General features: G+C 39.8%; 1 protein-coding gene across 2 annotated transcripts in view; it reads left to right on the forward strand.

The window, feature by feature from the left end:
- Window positions 1-27567, forward strand: part of Rock1 (Rho associated coiled-coil containing protein kinase 1) — a 139930-nt gene that overhangs the window by 101312 nt on the left and 11051 nt on the right. For both annotated transcript variants that reach the window (XM_038329667.2, XM_038329666.2), the window contains exons 19-27: window positions 1197-1357; window positions 4083-4267; window positions 6023-6092; window positions 8152-8246; window positions 17985-18150; window positions 19713-19806; window positions 20744-20832; window positions 24097-24285; window positions 25844-26003. In XM_038329667.2, the coding sequence (XP_038185595.1) occupies window positions 1197-1357; window positions 4083-4267; window positions 6023-6092; window positions 8152-8246; window positions 17985-18150; window positions 19713-19806; window positions 20744-20832; window positions 24097-24285; window positions 25844-26003 (1209 nt within the window). The remainder of the gene's footprint in view (window positions 1-1196; window positions 1358-4082; window positions 4268-6022; window positions 6093-8151; window positions 8247-17984; window positions 18151-19712; window positions 19807-20743; window positions 20833-24096; window positions 24286-25843; window positions 26004-27567) is intronic.

A 27567-nucleotide genomic window follows, 5' to 3' on the forward strand; every position in this document is an offset into this window, starting at 1 on the left:
AGCAAGGAAGACTGGGATGTTTAGTCTGAACAGCTGATTGGATGCTTATATCCTAAACAGAGATTGATGTAAGTGCAGTAGAGTGTTTTGGGAATTGGAAAGAAAGGTGTAACTATTTCAGTATTTTAAGTTTGGGAGCTAGAGATGTGGATCAAAGGCAGAACACAAAATAAGTCTATTTGAGGTCCTGAGTTCAAACCTCAGCACATCCCTGAAAACAACTTTGATAATTTTGTCACATATCTAGATGGATATATTAACTACTAAGTTGGTGATGTAAGTCTGGAACTCAAAGGTAAGTAGGTATCTGGACTTCAAACCTAACTGAAGTTGATTTCTATTAGGTTGGAGAGAAAGGAATTAGGAGGTAATGATTATGCTGGTTTTTTGTTTGGTTTTTGGTTTTTTTGTTTGTTTATTTTTTTGTTTTGGTTTGGTTTTGTTTGTGTTTGTTTTTCCGAGACAATGTTTCTTTGTAGCTTTGGAGCCTCTCCTGGCATGTGCTCTGTAGAAGCCTGCCTCTGCCTCCGGAGTGCTGGAATTAAAGGTGTGCGCCACCAGCACCCAGCCAAAGTAATGATTATGTTAGTGCAACTATGCTGTAAGGTCAGGGAAAGTGAACTCACACTCTACTGGTTGGTCTCCTCGAGGGAGTGCTAATAGCAGATCACTCTCGTAGTTGTGTCACTTCCTACTGGCAGGACTATGGAAAAGCTGGAATTCTCAGAACTTGACTTACTATACATATTCCAGAATAAGGCACCCTGGTAAATGCTAGACTCTTCTGATAATAATTTAAAGAGGTTTTCTGCCATCATATAATCTTGTCATTGAGTTGCAGGGTTCCTGTCCTAAGAGCCTCTGAAAACTTTCTAGACCAATGCAAGAAAGAGATTAATAACTGTATTCATTGTTTTCTATACTTTCATTTCATTCCTTACTATTCCTCTTTTCAGTCACACTCTTCATCTTCTAGTATAGATAGTATTAAATTGTCTTATCTCCTCCTTTTTCAAGGACTAAATTGAGACTTTTAAAAAGTTATTATATTTTAGAATTTTTTTTCTTCAGAGATTTTTATCATATAAGTTATTAAAATGCCCTTAGAACTTTTATAATTAATATCTATTACAGTTTAAAGTGAAAAATATTAAGGTGATCTATAATGTATGTTTCTAACCTTTTTTCTTTTGCAGAAATGGAAAAAAAGCTGAAAGAAGAGAGAGAAGCTCGAGAAAGGGCTGAAAATAGACTTGTTGAGACTGAGAAACAGTGCTCTATGCTAGATGTTGATCTGAAACAATCTCAACAGAAACTAGAACATTTGACTGACAATAAAGAAAGGATAGAAGATGAAGTAAGAAACCATACTAATTTTATTCATCTTTTAAAAGATAAACTATTCTGTTATGACTCGAGAACTCTTAATCTATATTTGAAACAGAAGATTTGAATGAAGCATGTGTTCACTGCTATACTGTCATCCCAGAACTTAGAATTTTTATTTCAAATAGCTATTAAACATTCATTCCCAGCTGAGCAGTGGTGGCACACAACTTTAATCACGGCACTGAGGAGGCAGAGACAGGTAGACCTCTGTGAGTCTGAAGCCAACCTGGTCTACAGAGTGAATGCTAGGACACCCCAAAGCTACACAGAAACCCTGTCTAGAAAAACAAAAAGGACAAAACTAGCAAAAAAACCATATATTCCCTAGGAACTGTTACATTGTGTATCACAGCAGTGTATACCACTATATCAGAATGTCTTAGTTCCTCCTAGAGAAGCTGTTTCCTTGAAAAAAAAAAAAAAAAAACCTATGGAAACGTATGCTATCTAGAAAAGCATGAAAAACAATTAACTTCTGCTTGGAATGCTTATATTGATATAACACATGTTTTACGTATTTATAATGCTGTTGATGAAAAGATGAAAGACTATGTCGGTAGTTACTGTATGTGTTTTAAACATCATTTGTAAGTAACTTCCAAGATTTGACTTGCTGAAGGCAGTATTGGAATACAGATTGTGTAATTAGTAAGATGGTAGGTAAGTCATGGGCAAAAGGAAGTAAAGTCAGAGAAGAAAAGACACATGGAGTCATCATGGGAGTCCCTTGGGCTCTAAAGTAACTGGTGTTCTTTAAAAACTTAAAGAGATGCTATTGGTGAAAACATTTTTTTAAAGAAAATCTATATTGCTATAGAGAATTGACTAAAAAAATAGAAACAAACTAGCAAGCAGGCTAATTTAACTATATATTGAAAATTTGGAAGATGGAGCTAGAAATGGCTCAGATGTTAAGGACATCTGCTTTTCAGAAGAACCTGGTTTTAATTCCCAGCACCCACGTGGCAGCTCACAATCATCTGTAATTCCAGTTCCAGGGGATCCACCTCTTCCTGGCCTCTGCAGGTGCCAGGCACATATATAATACACAGATGTAACATGTAGGCTAAGCACCATATACATAAAGTGAAATATAATTTTTAAAAAGTTTTTTATTGAAAAAAGAGGCTTCTATCAAAATGGGGCCTTATTAAGATGAATAAGATAGGTTTGGCCTGTATGCTTTTAGGGATCAGACAACTTAGAAAGACCAGTCATGATTACAAGCATATATATAACATATATGTGACTTTATGAAAATTAAGGAAAGCCTGCTAAGGGTTTGACATTTAGAAATTGAAGAATAAAACAGTTTAAGATTATTCATTGAGACTGAACATGCTGTAGTGTTAGACCGTCCAGGGAAGGGACAGAAAGGAGGGTGTATGAACTGGACAGAGATGGAGTTTGTGCTGTATGATGATCTCTGAGACAGCAGGTAATGAACACATAACTGCTGAAAGAATTTGAGTTCATTGACTCCTACACTAATAAGTACTGAATACTGTTTTCCAAGTTTTAGGATTGTATAAAATAGAACACGTAAACGTTGGTGGGTGAACGGAGAAGTTAAAACACCCATTTGCAATGTCTCCTCAGACGTGACTTTTATCATCATTTTCTTTTTTTTCTTTTTTTTTTTCCTCATGGTTTATTTTTTTTTTTTAATATTTAAAAATTTCCATCTCCTTCCCTCCTCCTCCCCCTTCCCTCCCCTCCTTCTCCCCCTTCCCTCCCCTCCTTCTCCCCCTTCCCTCCCCTCCCCTCCACCCATACCTCCCCTCCCTCCCTCTCAAGGCCAAGGAGCCATCAGGGTTCCCCACTCTATGCTAAGACCAGGGTCCTCCCAACTCCCCCCTGGTCCAGGAAGGTGATCGACCAAGCTGAGAAGGCTCCCACAGAGCCCGTCCATGCAGAAGAATCAGAGCCCAGAGCCATTGTCCTTTGCTTCTCAGTCAGCCCCCGCTGTTGGCCACATTCAGAGAGACGGGTTTGGTCGCATGATCCATCAGTCCCATTCCAACTGGAGTTGGTGATCTCCCATTAGTTCTGTCCCACCGTCTCCATGAGTGAACGCACCCCTCTCGTTCCTGACTTTCTCCCTCATGTTCTCGCTCCTTCTGCTCCTCATCAGGACCTTGGGAGCTCAGTCCAGTGCTCCAATGTGGGGCTCAGTCATCTTCCCCATCTGTCGCCAGCTGGAGGTTCCCTCACGGTCCTGACTTTCTTTCTCATGTTCTCTCTCCTTCTGCTCCTCATCAGGACCTTGGGAGCTCAGTCCAGTGAGGCTAGGCCGGGCGGTGGTGGTGCATGCCTTTAATCCCAGCACTCAGGAGGCAGAGGCAGGCGGATCTCTGAGTTCAAGGCCAGCCTGATCTACAAGAGCTAGTTCCAGAACAGGCTCTAGAAACTACAGGGAAACCCTGTCTCGAAAAAAACCAAAAAGGGAGAGGGAGAGGGAGAGGGAGAGAGAGAACTCTGAGGCTAGTTGAAATTTGAGTTTTTCCCACAAGTTTCATATCTAAACTTTAGATATGCTGTTTTGACTTAGTAGTAAATATGCAATAATAGACACAAGGACAGATAAGAATAGTGCAAAGGATAATAATGTTCTCAAAATTTTATAATAACCTTTCACATATCTAATAAATTATCAAAATAACTAAGATGCCAATCATTTTTCTCATTCATAGCTTAAGAATCTCACCCTGCAGCTGGAACAGGAATCAAATAAACGGCTATTGCTACAGAATGAATTGAAGACTCAAGCATTTGAAGCAGACAACTTAAAAGGTTTAGAAAAACAGATGAAACAGGAAATAAATACTTTATTGGAAGCAAAGAGATTGCTAGAATTTGAGTTTGCTCAGCTTACAAAGTAAGTCTTGAATGTATCTTTTAGTGTTTTTTATTGGCCTATAACTACTTGATACTTCGTGTGTTCAGATGATCTCAAAATTTGTTTTTAAAAGACCAGTTTGTTTGTTTGTTTGTTTTGTGATAAAAGATTTACTTGCAAAGAATGTTTGCAAGGAAGTTCAGGCTTCAGAAAAACAAGCTTCTTAGGTTCAAATTACAGGTATTTAAAGACAGACACAGATTAGTAGAGTTGCTGGCTTTGCAGTCATCTACTCATTATGGAAATACTAGCTTTCTTATGATTTTCGTATCTATAAATATCATCACATTGCTCCAGACTGGCATGCAAAAATGAAGGCTGCCTTACTTGACAGGAAGTGTTCCAGATGGCTTTAGTTTGGAGATTACAAGTGTACATAATCTTGGTGTGGGGGTGGGGTTGTTCTGGATTTTTATTTTATTTTTGGTTTATCTCAGAGTTATAGTCTTTTTTTCCTATTAAAGATGTCATGTACCTGCTTACCTGTGATGAAGACAAAGCCTATGTGTCCTGGGCCTGCTTTAAAAACATAATAAGTTGTGATTTTATTTCCTCCAGATATTATCGTACCTTTTAAACCCATTTCGTTCTATTTTGGCTTTGGGTTTTTTTTTTTTTTCTGTGTGTAGCCCTGGTTGTCCTGGAACTCACTCTGTAGAATGGATTGGTCTCAAATTTAGAGATTCACCTGCCTCTGCCTCCCAAGTGCTGGGATTAAAGGCGTAAGCAACCACTACTATCATTAAGCCTGTTTCATTGAAATAAGTTGTCTGTTTTTATTAAGTTGGATTTATATTGGCAAATTCCTTGATTGAGAAGCCCCATTTTTACCAGTTAATGTATATACCACTGATAAAATAACTTCTATAAGAAAAATATTTCAGAATTGTGTTATTTTTATAGCTTATCTGGTGAGAATACATTGCCTGGCTCCATCTTGAACCTATAAAATTATGCTGTGCAAAGCATAAGCATAGGCTTCTTCGTAATGAAAGCTTTCTTGAGAAACTCATTAAGTGGATCTTTTCAAACCATAAAAATGAAACTGACACATTTTTCTCCAAGCAACTCTTTATACTCAGTGGACATTTATAATGTATTTTCTATCAACTACATGGCTTGTTACTAAACTACAAAACAATTTCTATCTAATATTAAAGCCTAGCAACTTGGGATAAAATTATTAATCCTTGAAAATCTTGGTCTTCAAGTTTCATTGTGTTCCTGAGTATTTGAGTCTGTTTTTGTCCTTAGAGTGTCCTTTTTCCTATGAGGTATGTTTATTGTGTGCGATACATATTTTGACTTTCTCCTTACCAGAAATATATTACACTTTATTTTTACTTTAATTTTATGATCTCTGCTTTTGTTTACTATAGAAAACATTTAAAGTACATTCCTGCGACTTTTTCTGCCTTTTTCACAAATATTTACAGGGAAAAAACAAACCAAAGCAGTGTCAGTTTCATTTTTATGGTTTGGAAAGATCTACAATTAATGTGTTTCTCAAGAAAGTTTTCATTATAAAGGGGTCTGTGCTTTGCACGGCATCATTTTATAGGTTAGAGGTAGAGCCAGGTAGTGTATTCTTAGCAGATAAGCTAGAGAAATAACATGATGCTGAAATGTTTTTCTTACAGAAGTTATTTTATCAAACCTCTTATTTTTTTAGCAACTTAAATGAAACCTATCATAAATATAAAAATTTCATTGCTGATTTTCTTTTATATAAAGGCAATACAGAGGAAATGAAGGGCAGATGCGGGAGTTACAAGATCAACTTGAAGCTGAGCAGTATTTTTCTGTAAGTGAAAATCATTTTTAATGTAGAAACTCTAAAACCTGACTTAAACAAGAAACTTTATAATCGAGTTTTGTTTGTTGGTTGATTGGTTGGTTTTGTTTGTTTGTTCTGGGTTTCTTTTTGTTGTTGTTGTTGTTTTTCAAGACAAGGTTTCCCTGTGTTGCCCTGACTGTTCTGGAACTTGCTCTGTAGACCAGGTTAACCTCAAACTCAGAGATCTGCTTGCCTCTGCCTCCCAAGTGCTGGGATTAAAGGAGTGCACCACTGCCCGGCTTGAAATTTAAGAGTTTTTTTTTTTCTGCAAATTATATATATTTTTTTAAGGTTCGTGGTCTATTTAAATTGCGAGGTAGGAGGGGAAAGACGTTTTCTGTGCAGTTTTTAACAATTACCATCAAATTATACCTGTAAATAAAACTTCAGATAGCTGGGCATGGTGGTACAGGCTTTTAATGACAGTGTACTGGAGTCAGAGGCAGGTGGATCAAGGCTAGCCAAGGCCACAGAGTAAGATCTTGTCTCAAACAGACTTGGTTGCTGGGCATGGAAACATATGCCTGATGCCCAGCACTTGGAAGCTAATTTAGGGTGGTGTGAGGGTCCTTAAGTTCCAGTCCAGCATGGATTACATAGGGAATTCTAGCCCGGTCTAAGCAATAAATATCTATCAAAAAAAGTAAAAAAAAAATTATATATAAAAAGGCTTTGTTAGAGACTCTGCTTGCATAAGCACTAATTAATTAGTATGTGTCCTCATGAGCATCTTTAGGTTGTAGAAATAACAAATGTCGCCCAGCAGTGGTGGCACACGCCTTTAATCCCAGCACTTGTGAGGCTGAGGCAGGCGGATCTCGGTGAGTTTGAGGCCAGCCTGGTCTACAAGAGCCTAGTTCCAGGACATGGACCAAAGCTACAGAGAAACCTTGTCTCAAAAAAACCGAAAGGAAGGAAGGAGGGAGGAAGGAAGGAAAAGAAAGAGAAAGAAATAATATCTGATATCTTTTTTCTGTTTAACTCAGTCTATAGTTTTATATGAATTTATTTGGTTTTGAAGCTTTTGAATTTGGTGGGCAGAGGTACTTGATTGCAGAGCTTGAGAGCTTGTGTTCTGCCATTTCATTTTAACTTAACATTTATCAAATTGTACTCCTAGTACCTACCATCTATTCTGTAAACCTTATTCCATGTACTTAAATGCATGGATTAAACTTGTTCTTACTGTTTGTTTGTTTGTTTTTGAGGGTATTTTGTTGTTGTTGTTGTTGTTGTTGTTTTATTTTTATTTTATTTATTTATTTTTTCTCTTTCTGTCCCGATACTTTCTCTGTTGACCAGGCTGGCCTCAAACTCATAGAGCTCTCTCTGTCTCTTGTCCTGAGTCCTGGAATTAAAAGGCATGTGCCGCCACCACTTGTTTGTTTGTTTTTGTTTGTTTGTTCTTTTAAAAACTTGTTCCTGGCTGTCCTGGAATTTACTCTGTAGACCAGGTTTATCTGCAGTTTACATAGATTCGCCTGCCTCTGCCTCCCTAGAACTGGGATTAAAGGCAATGACCACTACTGCCTGGCTGTTTGTTTGTTTGTTTTTAATGGTTTATTTTTATTTTATGTGCACTGGTGTTTTTCTACGTGTATGTTTGTGTTCAGGTGTTGAATCCCCTGAAGCTGGAGTTACAGATAGTTGTGAACCACCACGTGTTTTCTGGGATTTGAGCCCGGGTCCTCTGGAATAGCAGCCAGTGCTCTTAACCACTGAGCCATCTCTCCAACCCCAGCAATTGCTTTAAATTATCTTAAAAGTTAAAACAATTTAAATCGGGGGGTGTAGGGATGGTTCATCAGTTTAAGACCACAGTTTGCTCTTCCAAAGAACCCAATTCAATTCCCAAACCTCCATGGTGGTTCACAACCATCTGTAACTCCAGCTCTGGGGGATCCAACACCCTCACACAGATATACATGCAGGCAAAGCACCAGTGCACATGAAACAAAAGAAAAGAATTGCTGAACTATTTCTAATACACCATAAACACTTCATTCTTTATTATTTGTTTTTACAGACACTTTATAAAACCCAGGTAAAGGAACTTAAAGAAGAAATTGAAGAAAAAAACAGAGAAAATTTAAGGAAAATACAGGAACTGCAAAGTGAAAAGTATGTCCATTTTGCTTTGGAACAGAACAGGAATCTGTACTCAGAAAGGCATTTATAAATTTAAGTTGAAAGAAAGGGAGTAGGGGTGCCATCATTCTGATGGGGCTAATTTATTGGGCTAATTGATAGCAAATTTGTAGCACAGGTTCTAATTGTTCTTAATAAAACCCTGGAATCAAGTATTTGGGGGTGAAAGCTGAGAGGTCAGAGAAGCAGTGCAGCCAGCCACTAGAGAGACCTTTTACCCCTACCAGTGCTCAAGACGGAAGGGGCAATCCTGTCCTCTGACTCTCTCCTTCCGCTTTATGTTCCTCTGTCTGCCCAGCCGTATCCCTTCCTGTCTCCGTCTCCCTAGTGCTGGGATTAAAGGTGTGAGCCACCACTCTGGCCTCTTGTGGCTTAGCTTTGCACTCTTATCTTCAGGCAAGCTTTGTTAAAATGCAAACAAAATAACACTACACATATCAGACTAGTCTACCTTAAGTTTGAGAGCATCTGGCTGCGGCGAGCGAACCCTGACCAGCAGGGAAAGATCACCACCGACACAGGATTCTTCTCTGATCACACTTTAATGAAGCGCTGCTTGGTTGAGGGAGAGCTGGAAGCAGGGGGCCCCGAGCCGGGCTGGGTGGCGGCTTATATAGAGGAGGACGGGGCGTGTCTACTGATTAGGTGACGTGGCAGAAAAGGATTGGTGGAAACCTGTTGCCAGGCAGATGTGGCGCGAAAAGTTCGCGCCACATACTTGTTTACTTTAGCCCTCGGCGCCATCTTGTAATGGCGAAATGTAAGTGCGGCCGCCACAGTTCCCCCTTTTAATTTTATGACATTTAAAAGACAGTCAAGGCTGAGGTCAGAGGACCTTACCCTGAAAATGTAGACATGTCCCGTTTTTCTCAGGGATGGGAAAAATAAGCGGGACTACCCATATGCATAAGGTCATGATCTCCTGAGTGGATCTACTCAGTGCACTCTTAGGTGCAAAACCTCCTGTCCAGGACAACACATCCCCAGATTCAGGGGAACCTCATCGATCCCTCTTTCCGAGTGCAATGGCTCAATGGCCTTCGGGTGCAAAAGCAGGGATTAGGGTCAGGAGTCCTGTAAGATGCTGATCCAAGCTTGGGGGGAGTTACCGGCCTCCAAGGCTGCGAGGGCACGTGCAATGGCCACCTTTTCCCGTTTCCTTACCCGAATCAGCCTTAGAATCAGAAACAACGCCAATATCACTCCCGAAGTTAATATTAATCCTAGCACGCCAACCCCTGCCCATTCCTTAATATATGAAAAGGTATCTACCAGCCAATCTGTAAATTCCCCCAGCGAAACCATAGTCGCCTGGGTTTGATTCAAAGCCAAAATCTTCAAACTAAAATTTGCTTGCAATTGTTCCAATTCCCTTGTCCAATTGCCATTTAGATATTGAGAAATCGCTCGGGATTCATTAAGGGTAGCAGTATAGGGGGTAACACACAAATGCTTAGTACGATCTACACAACCAAAGGTAACTATATCAAACATTTTTAACATATTTCTTTCCACCAAATCAACTCTCTTATTTAACAATAAAATACCTGACATTAATTGATGGTTAATCTTTTCTTGTATATACATAGCGTCCGAGGTTTTTTGAACCACGGAATTGATAAAAGTAACTGTCTGAACTTGATTGGCCATAGCTACTCCTGCAGTAACAGCTGCAGCAGCAGACACTGCAATAGCCGTCACAATAGTTGCTGTAATGCCAAAATCCCTTTTCCGGCGAACCAGGGTGGCTAATGGGAAGTTCTTAGGATTGGCTTTTACAGGCAAAAACACAAAGGTAGGGATGCGCATAACAATCGCACCTGAATGGTAGAAATTCCAACATTGTGACAGAGAGCAATTATCCTTCTTGCAATCAACTGCAGTATTATTTGAACTCCCTGTAGTATTAAACAAAAGCCAGACAAAGGGAGGATCCAGGCAAACTCTGGTTTGCCGTAGAGTAGTATTATGTTTTTTCTCTACACTAGTTATATTAATTTCTTTAGAAGTGTGATTCATAATCCCTGTATAATTATTTAACATAATTATTCCAGAGCGAACAAATGTAGCAAATGGAGACAACTCAGTTATAGCTCCTCTGGAATTCATAAGTATCCATGGTGTAAAGGGTGATCCAACCTTTATCATAAGTTTTCTTTTAACCTTAAAATGGTTAAGATTCCTAAGAACCCATCCAGAATTATTGTAAAACTTATCATATCGTCCTCTGCAATCCACAAATTCAGGGGGATAGCTCAAATCATTACCAGAGCATCTAGGGACAGACCAAGAAAAAATATTATTACTAGTATGATTACTATTGCCAACCTGTGAATCACTATTATTAACCTTGCTAACCTGTACCCAATTGGGCGTTGTAAGGTTGCAACTGATCCCATAAGTGGTAACATTAACAGTATCATTGGAACCGAAATAGGAGCCAGATCCAGATTTAGCTCCAGATCTGACCTGAGGCAGGGCTACGCTAATGGCCTTTCTCAAAAAATTAGGGGTATCTTCTAAAAATGGATCTCTAGCTACAGTAAGATTCATAGCATCTAGCAAGATGCAGTCTGAGATAGAAGTGCTCTGATTTGTGGTAAAACATAAAGTTCCTGCTAGGGGCACTACAGTTTGATTAAATTTTTGTTCCTGAGCATCCACCTTTTTGCAAACTAAGTTCAATTGGCAACTATCAACAAAAAATTGTGGCAATATTGTGGACTCATTGTGAACAGGAATTGGAATGGGCCATGTACGGGCCACAGCCCAGAAATAAGATTCTTCAGATTCAACTGGAACCGGCAGGTTCACCAACAGGATCAGGAGCAGCAACATCTCCTTGCTCTTCGTCAGGCTGTTCCAGTGTTGTCACGATCCTTGTCAGTCTGGTAGGGATCCACACCGGATCTGGCCGATTCTGAGGAAAGACACAAACAGCTCCCCTGGACCTCTGTATCACAGGGTCCGGTCCATACCATTTGTTATCAATTACATCCTTCCATTTTACTAATTCTGTATTTCTGTGTCTGTGGTCCATATGTCTTTCCGCGGCTGAACAGCCATTGGAATCCAAGGTCAAAAAATTAAATGTAAAGAGAGCGAGAGATATTCTATCTCGCGGGGATGCGCCCTCGGCTATTCCCCCTTTTTGTTTTTGAAGCAATTCCTTAATGGTGCGGTTAGCCCTTTCCACGATGCCTTGTCCTTGTGGATTATAGGGCAAACCAGTAGTATGATTAATTTCAAAAATAGAGCAGAAGTGTTGAAAACTTTTAGAGGCATATGCCGGGCCATTATCAGTTTTTAAAGAATAAGGCTTGCCCCAAGCAGCCCAGGCTTCTAGGCAATGGGTCCTTACGTTAAGGACCTTTTCACCACATAACGGGGTGGCATGTATAACACCTGAACAAGTGTCCACAGAAACATGCAAATATTTTTGTTTGCCAAATTCTGAAACATGAGTAACATCCATCTGCCAAAGGGTAAGTGGCTTTAACCCACGTGGATTAACCCCAATATGAGGCGGATGATGAAAAATCACACAGGAGGAACATTGTTTAACTATCTCACGCGCTTGGTCGCGAGTAATATTAAACTTAAGGCGAAGGGTATTTGCAGGCACATGAAACTTTCTATGAAATTGTTCAGCCGATTGCATAGGATCCAGGGCAACTAAAGCCATTTCCCTGGTAGCCCTATCAACCATATCATTAGCTTTAGTCATAGGTCCAGGAAGACCGGAATGAGCTCTAATATGACCGATAAAAAATGGTTTAGCACGTTGAACTATACAACTCTGAATTTGTAATAACAAAGATGCAACCATGCTACTAGGTTTAACATATGCAGCCACTTCCAGATGTTTTACAGCATTAACTACATAGCATGAATCAGAATACAAATTAAAAGGCTGATGGGGAAAGGCCTTAAAGACCTCCAACACTACTTGACACTCCACGACTTGGGGTGCTCCAGAGCGAAATTTCAGAGTAACAGGCGGGGAGCCATATACCATATAGGCTCCAATTCCAGTTTTGGACCCATCAGTAAAAATAGTCAAGCCATTATTCAAAGGAGAAGCACTGGTAATCTTTGGAAAATATACAACATTCTGTGCCATAAAGGACAGCAATTTATCAGACGGATAATGATTATCAATAACGCCTGAATATGAGGAAATCAATACGGCCCAATCATCCGTAGTCCCTGTCAAAACCTCAATTTGATCTTTGGTATAGGGCAATATTAACTTCTCTGGCATTTTGCCAAAGGTGGTCAAGCTGAACTTCACTCCCAATAATGCCTGTTGTGCCACTAAATCAGGATAATAGCTTAACGTGCGTGAACCAAGTGTATGACCATGTATCCACCAAATCGGGCCTGTCTGCCACAATACTCCAGTAGGATGACCAACAGTGCGCAGAATGCAAAGCAATAATGGTTGTTCTGGATCAAACCGAAGAACCTGCGCTTGTTCTATGGCCTTTTCCACTATCTTTAATGCTTCTTTTCCCTTGGGTGTAAGCTCTCTAGGTGACGTTACATCAGGATTTCCTTCTAATATTGAGAACAACGGCTGCAAAGCTTCACGGGTAATGGGAGATATCCTCTCAGCCAATTTATATCTCCGAGCAATTTTTGAAAATCATTTAAAGTGCGTAAATGTGATGTACGAATGCAAATTTTTTGTGGAAAAATCTGTTTTGGGGTAACACGGGCTCCTAAAAACTCTATAATACTTGTCTTTTGAATCTTATCGGCGGCAATAATCAGCCCCTTTTGTTTTAAGGATGCCTCCAGGGCAACTAATGCCCGTTCTAGCATATGCTCTTGTTTTGCTGCCAATAGGATATCATCCATGTAATGGATCAGCCTAACTTTGGGAAAACTACGTCTCACTGGTTGTAACGCCTGATCCACGTATAGCTGGCACATGGTGGGACTGTTGGCCATACCCTGTGGTAAAACCTTCCATTGATAGCGTTCATCAGGCTGTTCATGATTTATAGAAGGAACAGTAAATGCAAAACGATGTTTATCTAAAACATGCAAGGGTATAGAAAAGAAGCAATCCTTAACATCTATGGCAAAAACAGGCCAATCTCTTGGTAAAGCACTTAAAAGAGGCAACCCTCTTTGGACACATCCCATGAGTTGCATTTGTGCATTAACTGCTCTAAGGTCATGCAGCAGCCTCCATTTTCCTGACTTCTTTTTTATGATGAAAATAGGAGAATTCCAAGGAGACACAGAAGGTTCAATATGACCAAGCTGAAGTTGTTCTTTAACTAATATGTGTGCGGCCTGGAGCTTTTCCATAGACAGGGGCCACTGAGGCACCCAAACGGGTGTATCTGTGCCCCAGGGGATGCGTAACGCATCATCAGTGGCCCCTAGGAAAAACCCAAGCCCTTCCGATCAGATTTGGGAGTGGGCAACACGGGATCACTTCGTCCTTGAAGGCGAGCCCCCAGTCCTTTTCCTGGTACAAAGCCTTGTGCCTTCATGACATCTTTACTCACTTGAGAATAATCATTGGTAATTATCAATTTTAATTGTTGTTGTACATCCCTTCCCCATAAATTTAAAGGAAGGTCTATGACAAAAGGCTGAAAAGTGCCTTGACTGTGTTCCATCCTCCAATGCAATTGCTTAGCACTCATATCTGGAGTATTTTTGTATCCTAGACCCTGTAAGGTTTGTGCAGCCGTCTGTAACGGCCACCTCTTCGGCCAATCCTGTTTACGCATCACACTTCTGTCCGCTCCGGTATCCAATAGGCCCGTAAAGAGCTTTCCTTCTACTTCTAGGGTACATATGGGGCGATCATCAAGTCCTATAGACAAGCATGCTAGTTCAACCCCAGAGGAGCCGAACCCTCGCTTGCCCCTCTCTTTCTCATAAGAGGGAAATTTTTCATGGTCTGATCGAAGAATTAACAATTGTGCAATACGATCTCCGGGTGCAATCGAAATGATGCCAAACGGAGAATGACACATTACCTTAATAATGCCTTTGTAGTCAGGGTCGATCACTCCAGGTAGCACTAATAACCCTCTAAGAGTACTAGAGGATCTTCCTAAAACTAGTCCCACTGTTCCTTCCTCTAGAGGTCCTGACATATCTGTGTCTATAGCTTGAACACCCATACTCTGAGTCAGTACCAATCCGGTGGTGGCACGGAGGTCCAACCCTGCGGAGCCTGTGGTGGCCCTTCTGATGACTGGGGTGGTCTCATGTTTGGCTCCTGAATTGCCCCATAAATTCTCGGGCCCTGGGGTAGTGGGCCCTTCTGCCCGTTTTTTGACATGGCTGATGTTGCATTAGGTATGGGCTGTCCATTGATATCCTTTACGGATCGACACTCATTTGCCCAGTGTTTTCCCTTTTTGCACCGCGGGCATGTGCCCGGCTGTCTCTGACCTTGGCTCTTTTTATGTGTGCCTTGGGGGCAATTTTTTCGTACATGCCCCGGCTTCCCGCAATTAAAGCAGGTACCTGATCTTCCCTGCCCCCTGGAGACTGCTAGCATAGCAGCCGCTAGACCAGCATTAGTTAGAGGGCCGCCTATCTCTCGGCAGGCCTTAAGCCAAGCATCCAGTCCTTTATTTTTCCACGGCATGATGGCTCTCTTACATTCTTTAGTAGCCTGTTCAAACACTAACTGCTGAACCAAAGGCATAGCTTCTTCGGCTTCACCAAACACCTTCCCTGCGGCTTCCATCATGCGAGCCACAAACTCCGAAAAAGGTTCAGTAGGGCCTTGAATAATTTTAGTAAGGTTGCCTGTCACTTCACCTCTTTTTGGTATCATTTTCCATGCTCTTGTGTAAATTTCATTAATCTGTTGATAAACCTCCACTGGATAGGCTGTTTGATTAGCCGTCCATTGCCCTTGCCCTAATAACATGTCTGCATTCCAGGGAGCTCGATTTGGCGTTTGCGCATTTACTCGAGCCTGAGTGTGAGCAGCTTCTACCACTATAGATCTATAATCTAGATATTGACCTGTAGAAAGGCATGCTCTAGCAATTTCCCACCAATCTGTTGGTGTCATAGCTCTGGTGGTCAACCGAGTCAGTAATGTGCGGGTATACTGCGCATTAGCTCCATAAGTCTTTGCCGCTTCCACTAAATCTTTTAACTCTTTATAAGGGACTGGCTCATGATATCTTTGTTGATTTTGATCCTCAAAAACAGGAAATACCACCACTGAAGGTGGATAATGCACAGCTAACTGCGCAAGAGTGCCCCTGTCGATGAAATGGCAGCTACTCCTGGGCTGCACGTAAGGAGGGGGAAACTCTCTAGTGGGCACTTTTAGAGCTGGCCCATATCTCTCCTCCTCATAACGTGCATCTTCCTCCTCTAAGCTCTCCTCCTCTGCCTCTACCAGCTCCTCTTCAGCCAGCCGCAAGGCTGCGAATTCATCCAGCACCGGATATAGGGGAGGTGCTGAAGGTTTATTTATCTTAGGATCCTCTTTTTCTTTTATATCTTTCTTTTCTCCTTTTTTGTTCCTTATTACCGTGCACTTTTCTTCTGTATCCTCCTCTGTCTTTGAACCTGCTTCTGAAAGGCTGTCCTGGTGTCTTGCCAACATTTTCCTTCCTTCTCTTAACTCCTCTACATTTTTTCCGTCTTTCAAACAGGAGTGTACTAATCTCCAAAAAGGATAAGTCCCCTTCTTTAATTGCCCCTGTTCCTTTGCTGCCTCCAAATCTTTGCCTAGCTTTCTCCAGCAATGCAGATTTAGATCCCCAGACACCGCAAACCACGGCGCCATGCGATCAATATCCCCGACAATCACCTTTATGGTGGATTTCGAGATTTTCAATCCTCTCTCCTGTAGTAACCGCTGTATGGGATCTACAAAATCGCATACACTGGAGACAGACTGATCGTTTCCCATCTTTGCTTACTTTTCTACAAGAGGCTTACAAAAGGGCAGAAAAATCGCCTTATCTGCCACGGACTTACTTTCGCTTTAGATGTTGCAGCAGAGACACTCCTCTCCTGGTCTATGACAACGGATAAAAATGCAAAAGGCATAAACCACTACAGCAAAAACAACCACTGCTAGTGCAAACCACAAAGGACTAATTCCTCCAAGAAGCATACCTAAGGATACTTACCGGCGCCGACCGCTTCGTGTGTAGAGTTCTGAATCCTTTTCGGCCCCCTGTGTGTGTCCGCCGAAGTTCCCGGGTTTCGGCACCAGCTGCGGCGAGCGAACCCTGACCAGCAGGGAAAGATCACCACCGACACAGGATTCTTCTCTGATCACACTTTAATGAAGCGCTGCTTGGTTGAGGGAGAGCTGGAAGCAGGGGGCCCCGAGCCGGGCTGGGTGGCGGCTTATATAGAGGAGGACGGGGCGTGTCTACTGATTAGGTGACGTGGCAGAAAAGGATTGGTGGAAACCTGTTGCCAGGCAGATGTGGCGCGAAAAGTTCGCGCCACATACTTGTTTACTTTAGCCCTCGGCGCCATCTTGTAATGGCGAAATGTAAGTGCGGCCGCCACATCTGGCTTGGACCACCATAAGCTCCAAGCAACATGTGGTACACTTACATACATCGAGGCAAAACACTAGATGGATGGATGGATGGATGGATGGATGGATGGATGGATGGATAGATGGGGATGGATATAGATATATAGTTTATATATATCTGTATAAATAATTTTTAAGCAAAAAAAAAAAAAAGAAAGGTAGTGGTGGTCATGTTTAGGGATAGGATAGTTCATTACCCAAATTTACCAAGAACCTACAAAAATCAAGGAAGTATACACATGACCAAGATGGCTTAGCTAAGAAAGATTCTTTCGGACAAACAGAAAACTTAAAGTAATATGGTCCCGGTGTAAATGTCAATTTTGAAAAGTTAGTTTTTGAGACAGAATCTCTTGTACCCAAGGCTGGCTTTAATCAGATCTGATGCCTCCACCTCCCAAATGGTAGAACTGTATACATGACCACCACACTCAGGCAGTTCTGAACAGCTTCAAAGTGCTCTTTCTGATGTTTGCAGGTAGTTTACAGTGGTCTGAATCTGTGTTTTTGTAATCTCATTGAATTATTTATGAGATAATTTGGTTAAATCCTCTCAGTTTATAATGAAAGTGTAAGGAACTTACCCAGAGTCCCCACCCAGTAGATACAGGGATGACTAGTGAAGTGGATTAAGTGTCTTGAATCTGACCTCTATTGACTCACCACCTTATAGTCAAGACGCACAGCAAAGTCTTTTATTTTTTTCTAAAAGTAAATTGCTTAACAAATTAAAGTCATTACTTTCATAAAAATTTTATAGTGGATTTATTTTAAGAAGTAAAATCCTTGGTTCTGTCATTTAGAGATAATTGTGTGGAGTTTTTTTTTTTTAATGTGTGTGCTTTTTGGTCTGTTGTTTCAAGAGAAAATTTCACTGTGTAGTCCAGGCTGGACTTCACTTATTAGAATGACACATGTAGGCTGGTTGATGGTAACACACACACCTTTAATTCCAGCACTTGGAGGCAGAGGTAGGCAGATCTCAGAGTTAAAGGACAGCCAGTACTGCACAGAGAAACCCTGTCTTGGGGGAAGAAAGAAAAAAAAATACAGATGTAGGCCACCATATCTAGCAAGATAATTGTTGTCATTTATGTGATCAGGTAAGGAGAATGAACTGAATTTTTTTTCGTTTCTTAAAACTGTTGCAGAGAAACTCTTTCTACTCAGTTGGATCTAGCAGAAACAAAAGCTGAGTCTGAGCAATTGGCTCGAGGAATTCTGGAAGAACAGTATTTTGAGTTGACTCAAGAAAGCAAGAAAGCTGCTTCAAGAAATAGACAAGAGATTACAGATAAAGATCACACTGTTAGTCGGGTAAGTAATAGGTGAATATCTGACAGAAATTGATTTAAGTCAAAATACATATTGAAGTATCAGGGTATACATGCATGTATATTTACTTATGCTTCTTATGTAGAGTGACCATTCTGCACTTGTGTTTATTTGATCTAAAACGGTTGATAATGATAGAAAATCTTATTCAATGCACTGGGCTTTTTTTCTTACTGTAGATAAATTTTATGTGAGGAAGTGCTAAGCCTAAGCTCATTATTTATTCTCCTACTATGTTAAGAGTGATCTTATGAACTAGATTTCTTTGAAATTCGAGTAACTATTCTGGGGTAAGAAACTCATTGTTGATAATCCATTGTGATCAAAACCAGTCCTACAAATTCCCTATTCTTAAGGTTCATACTGTAGACTACATAGTAATTCTGGATAAATGAGAGTTACAAAATTATTTATTTGTGAGTTAACAAGTAAAGTGATGTATCATGCCTGGCTTTGACTGAGAAATTATGTGATTTTTGGCAAATCTGAGGCTTAGAGAATTAGTACTATCTCTTAACACCCATATACAAACATGGATATGGCTACCCTTTTCTATAATCCCAGCATTGGGAATAGAGACAAGCAGATCCTAAGAGCTTCCTGGCTGCCAGACTAGCCAGTTGAATAAGAGATCCTGCCTCAATGCCTTAAGGAGATGGAGAAGAAGATAGATAACGTATGGATATCCCATGCCCTACTCTTGAGTTTTTTATGCATGTGCTCTAGCAAGTATACACACACACACGATAAACCAAGCATGGTAGTGTATCACTTATAATCCCAGCACTTAGTGATTAAGCAGTAAGTCTAATATCAGCCCTGATTACATAACTCCAGGCCAATCTGGACTACATTACTAGATCTAAATTTCAAACTTCTCCTCACTTCCTCCCTCACCCAACCAAAGGAGGGGAGGGCATAAATAATGCTCTTTCTGTGCAATTGTTATTACGATTAATGGAAAACAGTATACCTGGAATAGACATTGCTGGATGTAATATTTTCATCATCTTCAGTTGACACAGCTGAGACACAAGAGGATGACCTGCCCCAGGGTCACGTAGGTTAGTAGCAGAACTAGAAATAAGTTCGAATTTCCTAGTCTGCTATCTAGTTCTTTTTATAATATACTTTTTGACTTTTTGTGTTTAATACATATAAATAAATACATACATGTATACACATCATTTTTGGAAGGTAATTGTTCCTAAAACATTCATAGCAATTATGTATTCACTTTTACTTTCTTGTTTGTTTGTTTGTCTTGTTTTTCTATGTAGTTCTGGCTGTGTAGTCCTGAAACTCACTCTATAGACCAGGCTGGGGCTGAACTCAGAAATTCAATATTCTCTCCTCCTGTGTGCTGGGATTAAAGGTTTGCACCACCATTCCTGGCTCGTGCACACACATAAACTGGAAAGTAGGCATTTTCTACAGTTAAACAATGTTTGACCTGCTTTGCATATAGATGTTAGGTATTAAAAGATTTTTAGCTTCAAGGGTGAAAACAGATCTGTAGCTTAAACTTTGTTTGCTTTGTTTAGCTTGAAGAAACAAACACCATGCTAACCAAAGATATCGAAATACTAAGAAAAGAAAATGAAGAGCTAAATGAAAGGATGAAGACAGCAGAAGAAGGTATATTTCCTTAACAAATAACAGTTTGTGGCTAGAGAGAAGGCTCGGCAATTATGAGAACTTGCTGCTCCTGCAGAAGACCCTGGTTCAATTCACAGTCATCTTTAACTCCCGCTTCCAAAGATACCACGGCTTTTTACGGCTTCTGAGGGTACCAGGCATACATGTGGGACACATGTGCAGATAGAACACTCATAATACATAAAGTTTGTGATAATTAACTTTAAAAAATATTTTTTAATCTATATTATGAGGGCTGGAGAGAGAGCTTGCTGTTCTTAGAGAAGACCCAAGTTTGATTCCCAGCACCTACATTAGGCAGCTCACAACCCCCTGGTAACTCCAACTCCAGGGAATCTGATTCCCTCTTCTGGCCTCTCTGGTGCCCTCAAATGTTCCATATTCGAGTGCATGTGTGTGTGAACACACACCTTTTTTTAAGAAAAAAAGAAAAGGAATGTAGCCATTCATGACGGTATACACCTTTAATTAATTCCTGCACTCAGGAGGCAGAGGTAGACTGTGAGTTTCAAGGCTGCCTGATTGAGACCATGTCAGAAAAGGAAAAAAAATGTAAAGCTAATTCTGAGATTAATCTTTAGTTACGTTTTACATTAGGTTTTTAAATACTTGTTTTCGTGTGTTAACTAACTTGTGTACCCATAAGAATTATATTAATGAGATGGACAATGAGCAAATTCATGCAATCCCAACTCTTGCGAGGTGGATACAAGAGAATTGTAAATTCAAAGGCATCCTGGGCTTACCTGTATTTAAAACAAAATTAAGCAGTTACCTTAATGAAATTATTGAAAGGTACTGTGTGTTACTGTATGATAATGTATAGTAATTTCAGTAATTGAGGACATTGTTAGTTTGGAATGCAGATGAAATTACTTAATGCTATGCAATAATGTTTTACATAATTTATTGGCAGAATATAAGTTGAAGAAGGAGGAAGAGATAAATAACCTTAAGGCTGCCTTTGAAAAAAATATCAGTACTGAACGGACACTTAAAACGCAGGTACATGTGCCATCAGCCCTTCCCATTGGTTTGCACTTGAATATGCTAAAATCAGAAAACTAATAATTGTTCTTTATGCATGCTCTTACAAAATGAAGGTCATAGGGTTTAGCTTTTCATTAGAACAAATAAAGTGTATCCTGTTTAAATATAGAAAACTTAGCATGAGATGTAGAATTTTAGTTAAGAAAATTAGCTTGTCTAGTAATTTCACTGCTAAGTGAAATTATAGTAGGGCAGTTGCTTAGTGTGAATGAGGCTTTGACTTCTATTCACAGCATCCCAAGAAAGAAAAATTTTGTTTTGGGTTTTTTATTTGTTTGTTTGTTTTTCTTCATTTTCGAGACAGGATTTCTCTGTGTCCTAGAGTTCACTCTGGCCTTGACTCACGGAGATCCACCTGCCTCTATCTCCCAAGTGTACCACCATCGCCTAGCAAGAAAGGAAGAATGTGATGTAGTTTGTATTGAAAACCTATTATTGACAATAGGAAACATGAAAGAAAAGATATATTAGATTGAAAGCCAGAGAGGTAGTTTGGTAATAAGAACCTATAGGAATGGTTAAAAAAAATCAATTGTTTTACATTTGATTATATATCTAGGTCAGTTTTTGTTTGTTTGATTTTGTAATGTGTTTTTTTGTTTGTTTTGGTTTTGGTTTTGGTTTATTTTGGGTGTTTTAAGACAGGGTTTCTCTGTGTAACATCCCTGACTGTCCTGGAACTTATTCATTCTATAGATGAGGCTGGCCTCAACTCAAGATCCACCCGTTTCTGCCTCCCAGGTGCTGGGATTAAAGGCATACACCACCAATGCCTGGCTGCCCTACTTTCTTTCATATCAGTCTTTTATGTTGCAACTAAAATAAGCTTTTTTTAAAAATTTTTCTCATTTTTTTATTCAAGATTTCCATCTCCTCCCCTCCTCCTCCCCCTTCCTTCCCCTCCCTTCCACCCATATCCCCACTCCACCCCTCTCCAAAGACAAAGAGCCATCAGGGTTCCTTTCACTATGTTAAGTCCAAGGTCCTCCCAGCTCCCCCTAAGTCCAGGAAGGTGAGCAACCAAACTGACAAGGCTCACAGTGAGCCCGTCCATGCTGTAGAGTTCATGTTCATTGCCATTGTCCTTGGTTTCTCAGTCCTCCTCCACCGTCAGCCACATTCAGAGAGTCCGGTTTGGTCCCCTGTTCCATCAGTCCCATTCCAACTGGACTTGGTGGTCTCCCGTTAGATCTGTCCCACCGTCTCAATGGGTAAAAGCACTCCTCGCAGTCCTGGCTTCCTTGCTCATGATCTCCCTCCTTTTGCTCCTCATCAGGACCTTGAGAGCTTAGTCTGGTGCTCCTATGTGGGGCTCTGTCATTTTCTCCATCCAATGCCAGGTGAAGGTTCTATGGTGATATGCAAGATTTTAAATGTGCTTGACTGATGTTTTAAAATCTCTCAAATGCAGATTTCACTTTTAGTACAAAACAGACTATGAACAAGAAGATGCACAGTTTTTACATAATTATGTCTGTGGAGGACCTATCAACAAAAATTTAAATAAGACAAACTGAAGAGAATACTTGCCAGCATTAATATTTATAAATAAGAAAACCAATACAATAAGAAAAACCTTGTCTAGCAAACATTGCAAAAATATTAAACCTTAATAATAAGCCCAGAAACAGAAATTAAACAAGAGCTGAAGAAACATCTCAGTGCTACAAAGTATTTACTGCTTTTGTAGAAGACCTGGGTTCAGTTTATATCATCCACACAGGGAGGCTTATACCCACCTGTAACTCCAGCTCCAGAGGACCTGACACCTCGCCTCTGCATGCATGCCCACATTCATATTCACACATAGAAACACATGCGTATGTGAAATAAGAATCTGCTTTCTGACAGTCATATTCAGAGATTTAAATTAGACATAATATTTAGGTTGGTCAAGTCCATTCATTCCATTTTTCTACATAGGAAGCCTGAGAAGGTGATATATACCCAGAAGACTGAAATAAATGCAGAAGACCTTAGTGAAGGTTGCCTTTGAGGAGTATGTTATTGCAATGGCTTTTCACATTCTTTATGTTTCTGAATTTATTTTTAAAGTAAATATTTCGATTTATTATTAAAATCTAAATATCCATAAAATTACTCAGGGGTGTCTCATCCTAAAGGGAACCCAATCAATGTGGATAAGGGCTAAATTAGGGCTTTTTCTGTCTTAATGGGGGGGGCTATCATTTTACTTTTTTATGTTCCTATAGAAAAAACACCATGACTTCTGATTTCTATGAATATTATGCATTCGTATGGTAGGCATGCATAGAAGTAAACAAACAAACATACACATAAAGTAAAAATAAATCTTCAATAATATTAATAAGGTAGGGAGCTATTGAAAAAGATACCAAATGTCAACCTGTGGCCTCTGGACACATGTATACACATGTGAGCATGTGTGCCCACATACACACACGGGCCATGACCAAAGAAAAGGAGTTTCTCTGTGACCTAATCAGATGTTTGGTTACCTTGCTTTCCTACTTGTGCAAAGGAATGTAATTTCTGTCTGGCCTTTTAACTGTACTTAGAGTACTATCCCTGCCTTCACTCCTCCATATGTTTTCATCATTTATCTATCTCCTAACTCTCTTAAGAAACATGTGGAACTGAGTGCAGTGGTGCACACCTTTAATCTCAGCGCTCATGAAGAGGCAAGTGGAACTCTCTGAGTTTGAGGCCAATATGGTCTATGTATTGAGTTCCAGGCCAGCCAGCTACATAATGAGACTTATAAGTAGGTAAGTAAGTAAATAAGAAGGAAGGAAGGAAACCTATGTGGTACATAGACAGTCATTCTAGGGACCTTTTCTTCTCTGGGGTGTCTTTATAGGAGTACTGTCTGGATAGCACCATTGCATTTATCTCTATACTGTATAGTTATGTGTCTGCCTCCTTTACCATCTACGGCATTTGGAACATAGTTATATTTCTTTCTTTATATCTTGTGTGCAGTAATATACTACAGTATTATTAAACAATCAAGCTTTCTTTTTGCAAGCCTGATTTATCACATTGGACTAAAGGAGACATTAGTGTTAATTATCTGAACCACCATTCATGGTCTGTTCGTAGAAACGTAAGTTTACACACAAAGACCAAGAAAAAAAAATCTGCATGACTTTGAAAACCAATACATTTTAATAGACATTAAAATTGAATGGGTACAGTGTATATATCCTCACAAATACTATTTTAATGTTTGAACAGGCAGTTAACAAATTGGCAGAAATAATGAATCGCAAAGATTTCAAAATTGATAGAAAAAAAGCCAATACACAAGATTTGAGAAAAAAAGAAAAGGAAAATAGGAAGCTACAACTGGAACTTAACCAAGAAAGAGAGAAATTTAACCAAATGGTGGTGAAACACCAGAAGGAGCTGAACGACATGCAAGCGGTAAGGTCTGTGTATGTGCACATGCATATAGAGATCATCTCCTCAGTGTGTCAATATGTGTTACTTGTCTTGTTTAAAGTAGACTTACTCGTGTGAAAGTTTGAGATATGGCTGTTATATTGGTTATGCTTAGGTTAGAGGTTCTTGTTATAAGTAGATTATTTTTCTAAGTTTCTCCTTTTCTAAAATTAAAATGCCAATAATATTTTACACTTCTTGACATATCAATAACGTAAAGTTGTGAACGTAAAATGGTCTCAAGACTCATTTACATTCAAGATTTGAGTCTGTCATTTTGTTACCCTGAGTTTTCTATACTTTTAAGATTAATTTATTTGTAGCCAGAAAATAATTTACTGGCATTTTAAGTATTTTTTCCTCCCTTATATTTAAAAAGAAAGAAAGAAAGGAAAATTTCCTTTTTTAATTTAAATTTATCTTTTTAAACAGTCTTTTCTTATTTTAAATAACAATCCCAGTTCCCACTCCCTCCCCTCCCCGTCCTCCCCCAAGTCCTCCCTCCTGCTCTCTACACCTTCTCCCCACCCCTCTCCCCATCTACTCCTCAAAGAAGGGTAAGGCCTCCCATTGAGGGTCAGTAGAGTCTGCCAGATCACTTTGAGGCAGGACCAAGGCCATCCCCCCTATATCTAGGCTGAGCAAGGTATCCCTCTAAAGAAAATGGGCTCCAAAAAGCCAGTTCTAGCACTAGTGATAAATCCTGGCCCTACAGACTGTCCCCCAGCCACACAACTGTCTTCCACATTCATTGAGCCTAGTTTGGTTTTATGTAGTTTCCCCTCTGTCAGTCCAGAGTCAGTGAGCTCCCATTAGCTCTGCTCAGCTGTTTCTGTGGGTTTCCGCATCATGGTCTTCACCCTTTTGCTCATATTACTTATTGCTCCTCTCTCTCTTCAACTGGACTTTGGTAGCTCAGCCCAGTGCTTAGCTGTGGAACTCTGCATCTGCCTCCATCAGTTGCTGGGTGAAGGTTCTGTGATGACAATTAGGGTCGTCATCAATTTGATTACACGGAAGGCCAGTTGAGGCACCCTCTCCACAATTATTTAAGGTCTTAGCTGGAAAATTTTCTTAACAAAGTAAGATGAGGAGCTGGAGAGATGTCTCTGTGGTTAAGAGTATTTGTTGCACTTGCAGAAGACATGGGTTTGATTCCCAGCACCCATACGGTAACTCACAATCATCTGTAACCCCAATTTCAGGGAATTCAGCAGGCACACACGGTACACATTCTTGTAGGTAGGGTATGGTTATCTAAAGAACCTAGTTTTTGCAGCGCTTCATCTGTGGTGGTTGTCACAGTACTAATAGCATACTCCTATCTCAGATACTTGGAGCAGGCAGGAAACCTAGTTGAATTAAGAAGTTCTGGGCCTGGCTGACTGTTTCCAAAAGAAAACCCAACCATAGTAATAAACGTTCATGGTGTACAACATATTTCACACTTCTAATTTAATTACCCATTTACATTCCAATTATTAATGTTGAAGTTATTTGATTCTGTTTATTTTTATTTTGATATTTTTTTAAAAAATAGCAATTGGTAGAAGAATGTACACACAGAAATGAACTTCAGATGCAGCTGGCTAGCAAAGAGAGTGATATTGAGCAGTTGCGTGCAAAACTTCTGGACCTTTCGGATTCAACTAGTGTTGCTAGTTTTCCTAGTGCTGATGAAACTGATGGAAACCTTCCAGGTAAGAAGAATTCTGTTGGTTCTGTCATCCAGGTTTGCTCAGATGTCATGGAAATACTTTTCATTATTTATTTCATCATTTTGTTCCTGACTCTTTAAGAAGGAATTGTTTTTAATAGCCAAGACATGTAATGGTTGTTTTCTTAGGTGCATTTTGTAAAATTAAACCAGTCATAAGCAGGTTACTCAAATATGCTAAGAGGCTGCGCCTGAGAATGTTTGAAGAGAATAACATGTTCTTTTGTTTTCAAGATCAGGTTTCTCTGTGTAGACCTCTGCCTGCCTCTGCTCCACCCCGTACCCCCACCCTCCCACCCCATCCTGAATTTAAAGATGTACACCACTATGCCTGGCTTTAACGTGTTTTTATGAGTGCCCACTGCTTTATGTAATTTGATAAACAGAACCATAGCAGCTGTCTGCAGAAAGCCTATCCTGTGTTTTAGTGAGAACCTTCAGTAGTCTTTGTCAGGTTGAATGTTTGAGAAATAGAGAAAAGGTGATACTGTGAGAAGACACAGGGTGAGGGGAAACCAACCAAAAATGAACAGAAGTAAATGCCTAATGTTTCATTTTTTTCTCCCTTTTCCAAATTAAAGTATAAATAAATACAAATAAATGAATATGCATTCTTGTCTTAATTGGAGTTCAAATGAAGTGGCTAGGATAAAATATTAAAATGTGTAGTTGCAGAGGTGGCTCAGTGGTTATGAGCATTGTTGTTCTTTCAGAGGACCCAGGTTCGTTCCCAGCACCTACATGGTGACTCACAACCATCTGTAACTCCAGTTCTAGGGAATCCACCATTTTCTGATTTCCACACAGGTACCAAGCCCGCACATGGTGCACAAGCATATATACAGGGAAAAAAACATAAAAAATGAGATAAATCTAACAAACTTTTAAGCATACGTTTACATATACTATATTTGCCATGACAACATTCTTAGTTCAGTGTTTTAGATGTGTTTTTTTCTTTAACCAAATAATGGAAAATAGATTTTGTTAGTACATTTTCTGAATAATACATGAGTAAAAAGTCACTTTATTAAGCCAGACAAGTAATATATTTCAACAAAATACACTGTTGTTTCTATTTTTATAAAGTCAATAGACTACTTTTGAAATTTTCTGTGTTCAGGAAAGTGGTACTCAAAGGACCGTGTATGATATCTGCCTCTTGCACTGGTATCTTTGCCATCGTGCTTTTCGTATATTTGCTTGCCCAAAATCAGGTTTCTGTGAACATTAATGGAAGGAAGAAGTACTTCCCATTCTAAAGGTCAGGGATACCTTCTGTTTTTCAGGGTTTGCCTTTTATATACAGCTTCTGCCTCTGGAAAGTTGTAGCTGTCCATCATAGGACATAGGAAGATTGCCGTGGGTTAATAAGAACCTCTGCTTCGCCTATTTAGACATCTGAGATCAGACTTAGTTAAAATATACATAAACATACACACACACACACACACACACACACACACACACACACACACACGACTTTTAGAGGCTTTTGACTGTTGTCTTAAAGTATTTATTTGTGTGATAAATAAATGATGACCAAA

The sequence above is a fragment of the Arvicola amphibius genome, chromosome 5 (assembly GCF_903992535.2).
Source record: "Arvicola amphibius chromosome 5, mArvAmp1.2, whole genome shotgun sequence".
Classification (NCBI taxonomy): Eukaryota; Metazoa; Chordata; class Mammalia; order Rodentia; family Cricetidae; genus Arvicola; species Arvicola amphibius.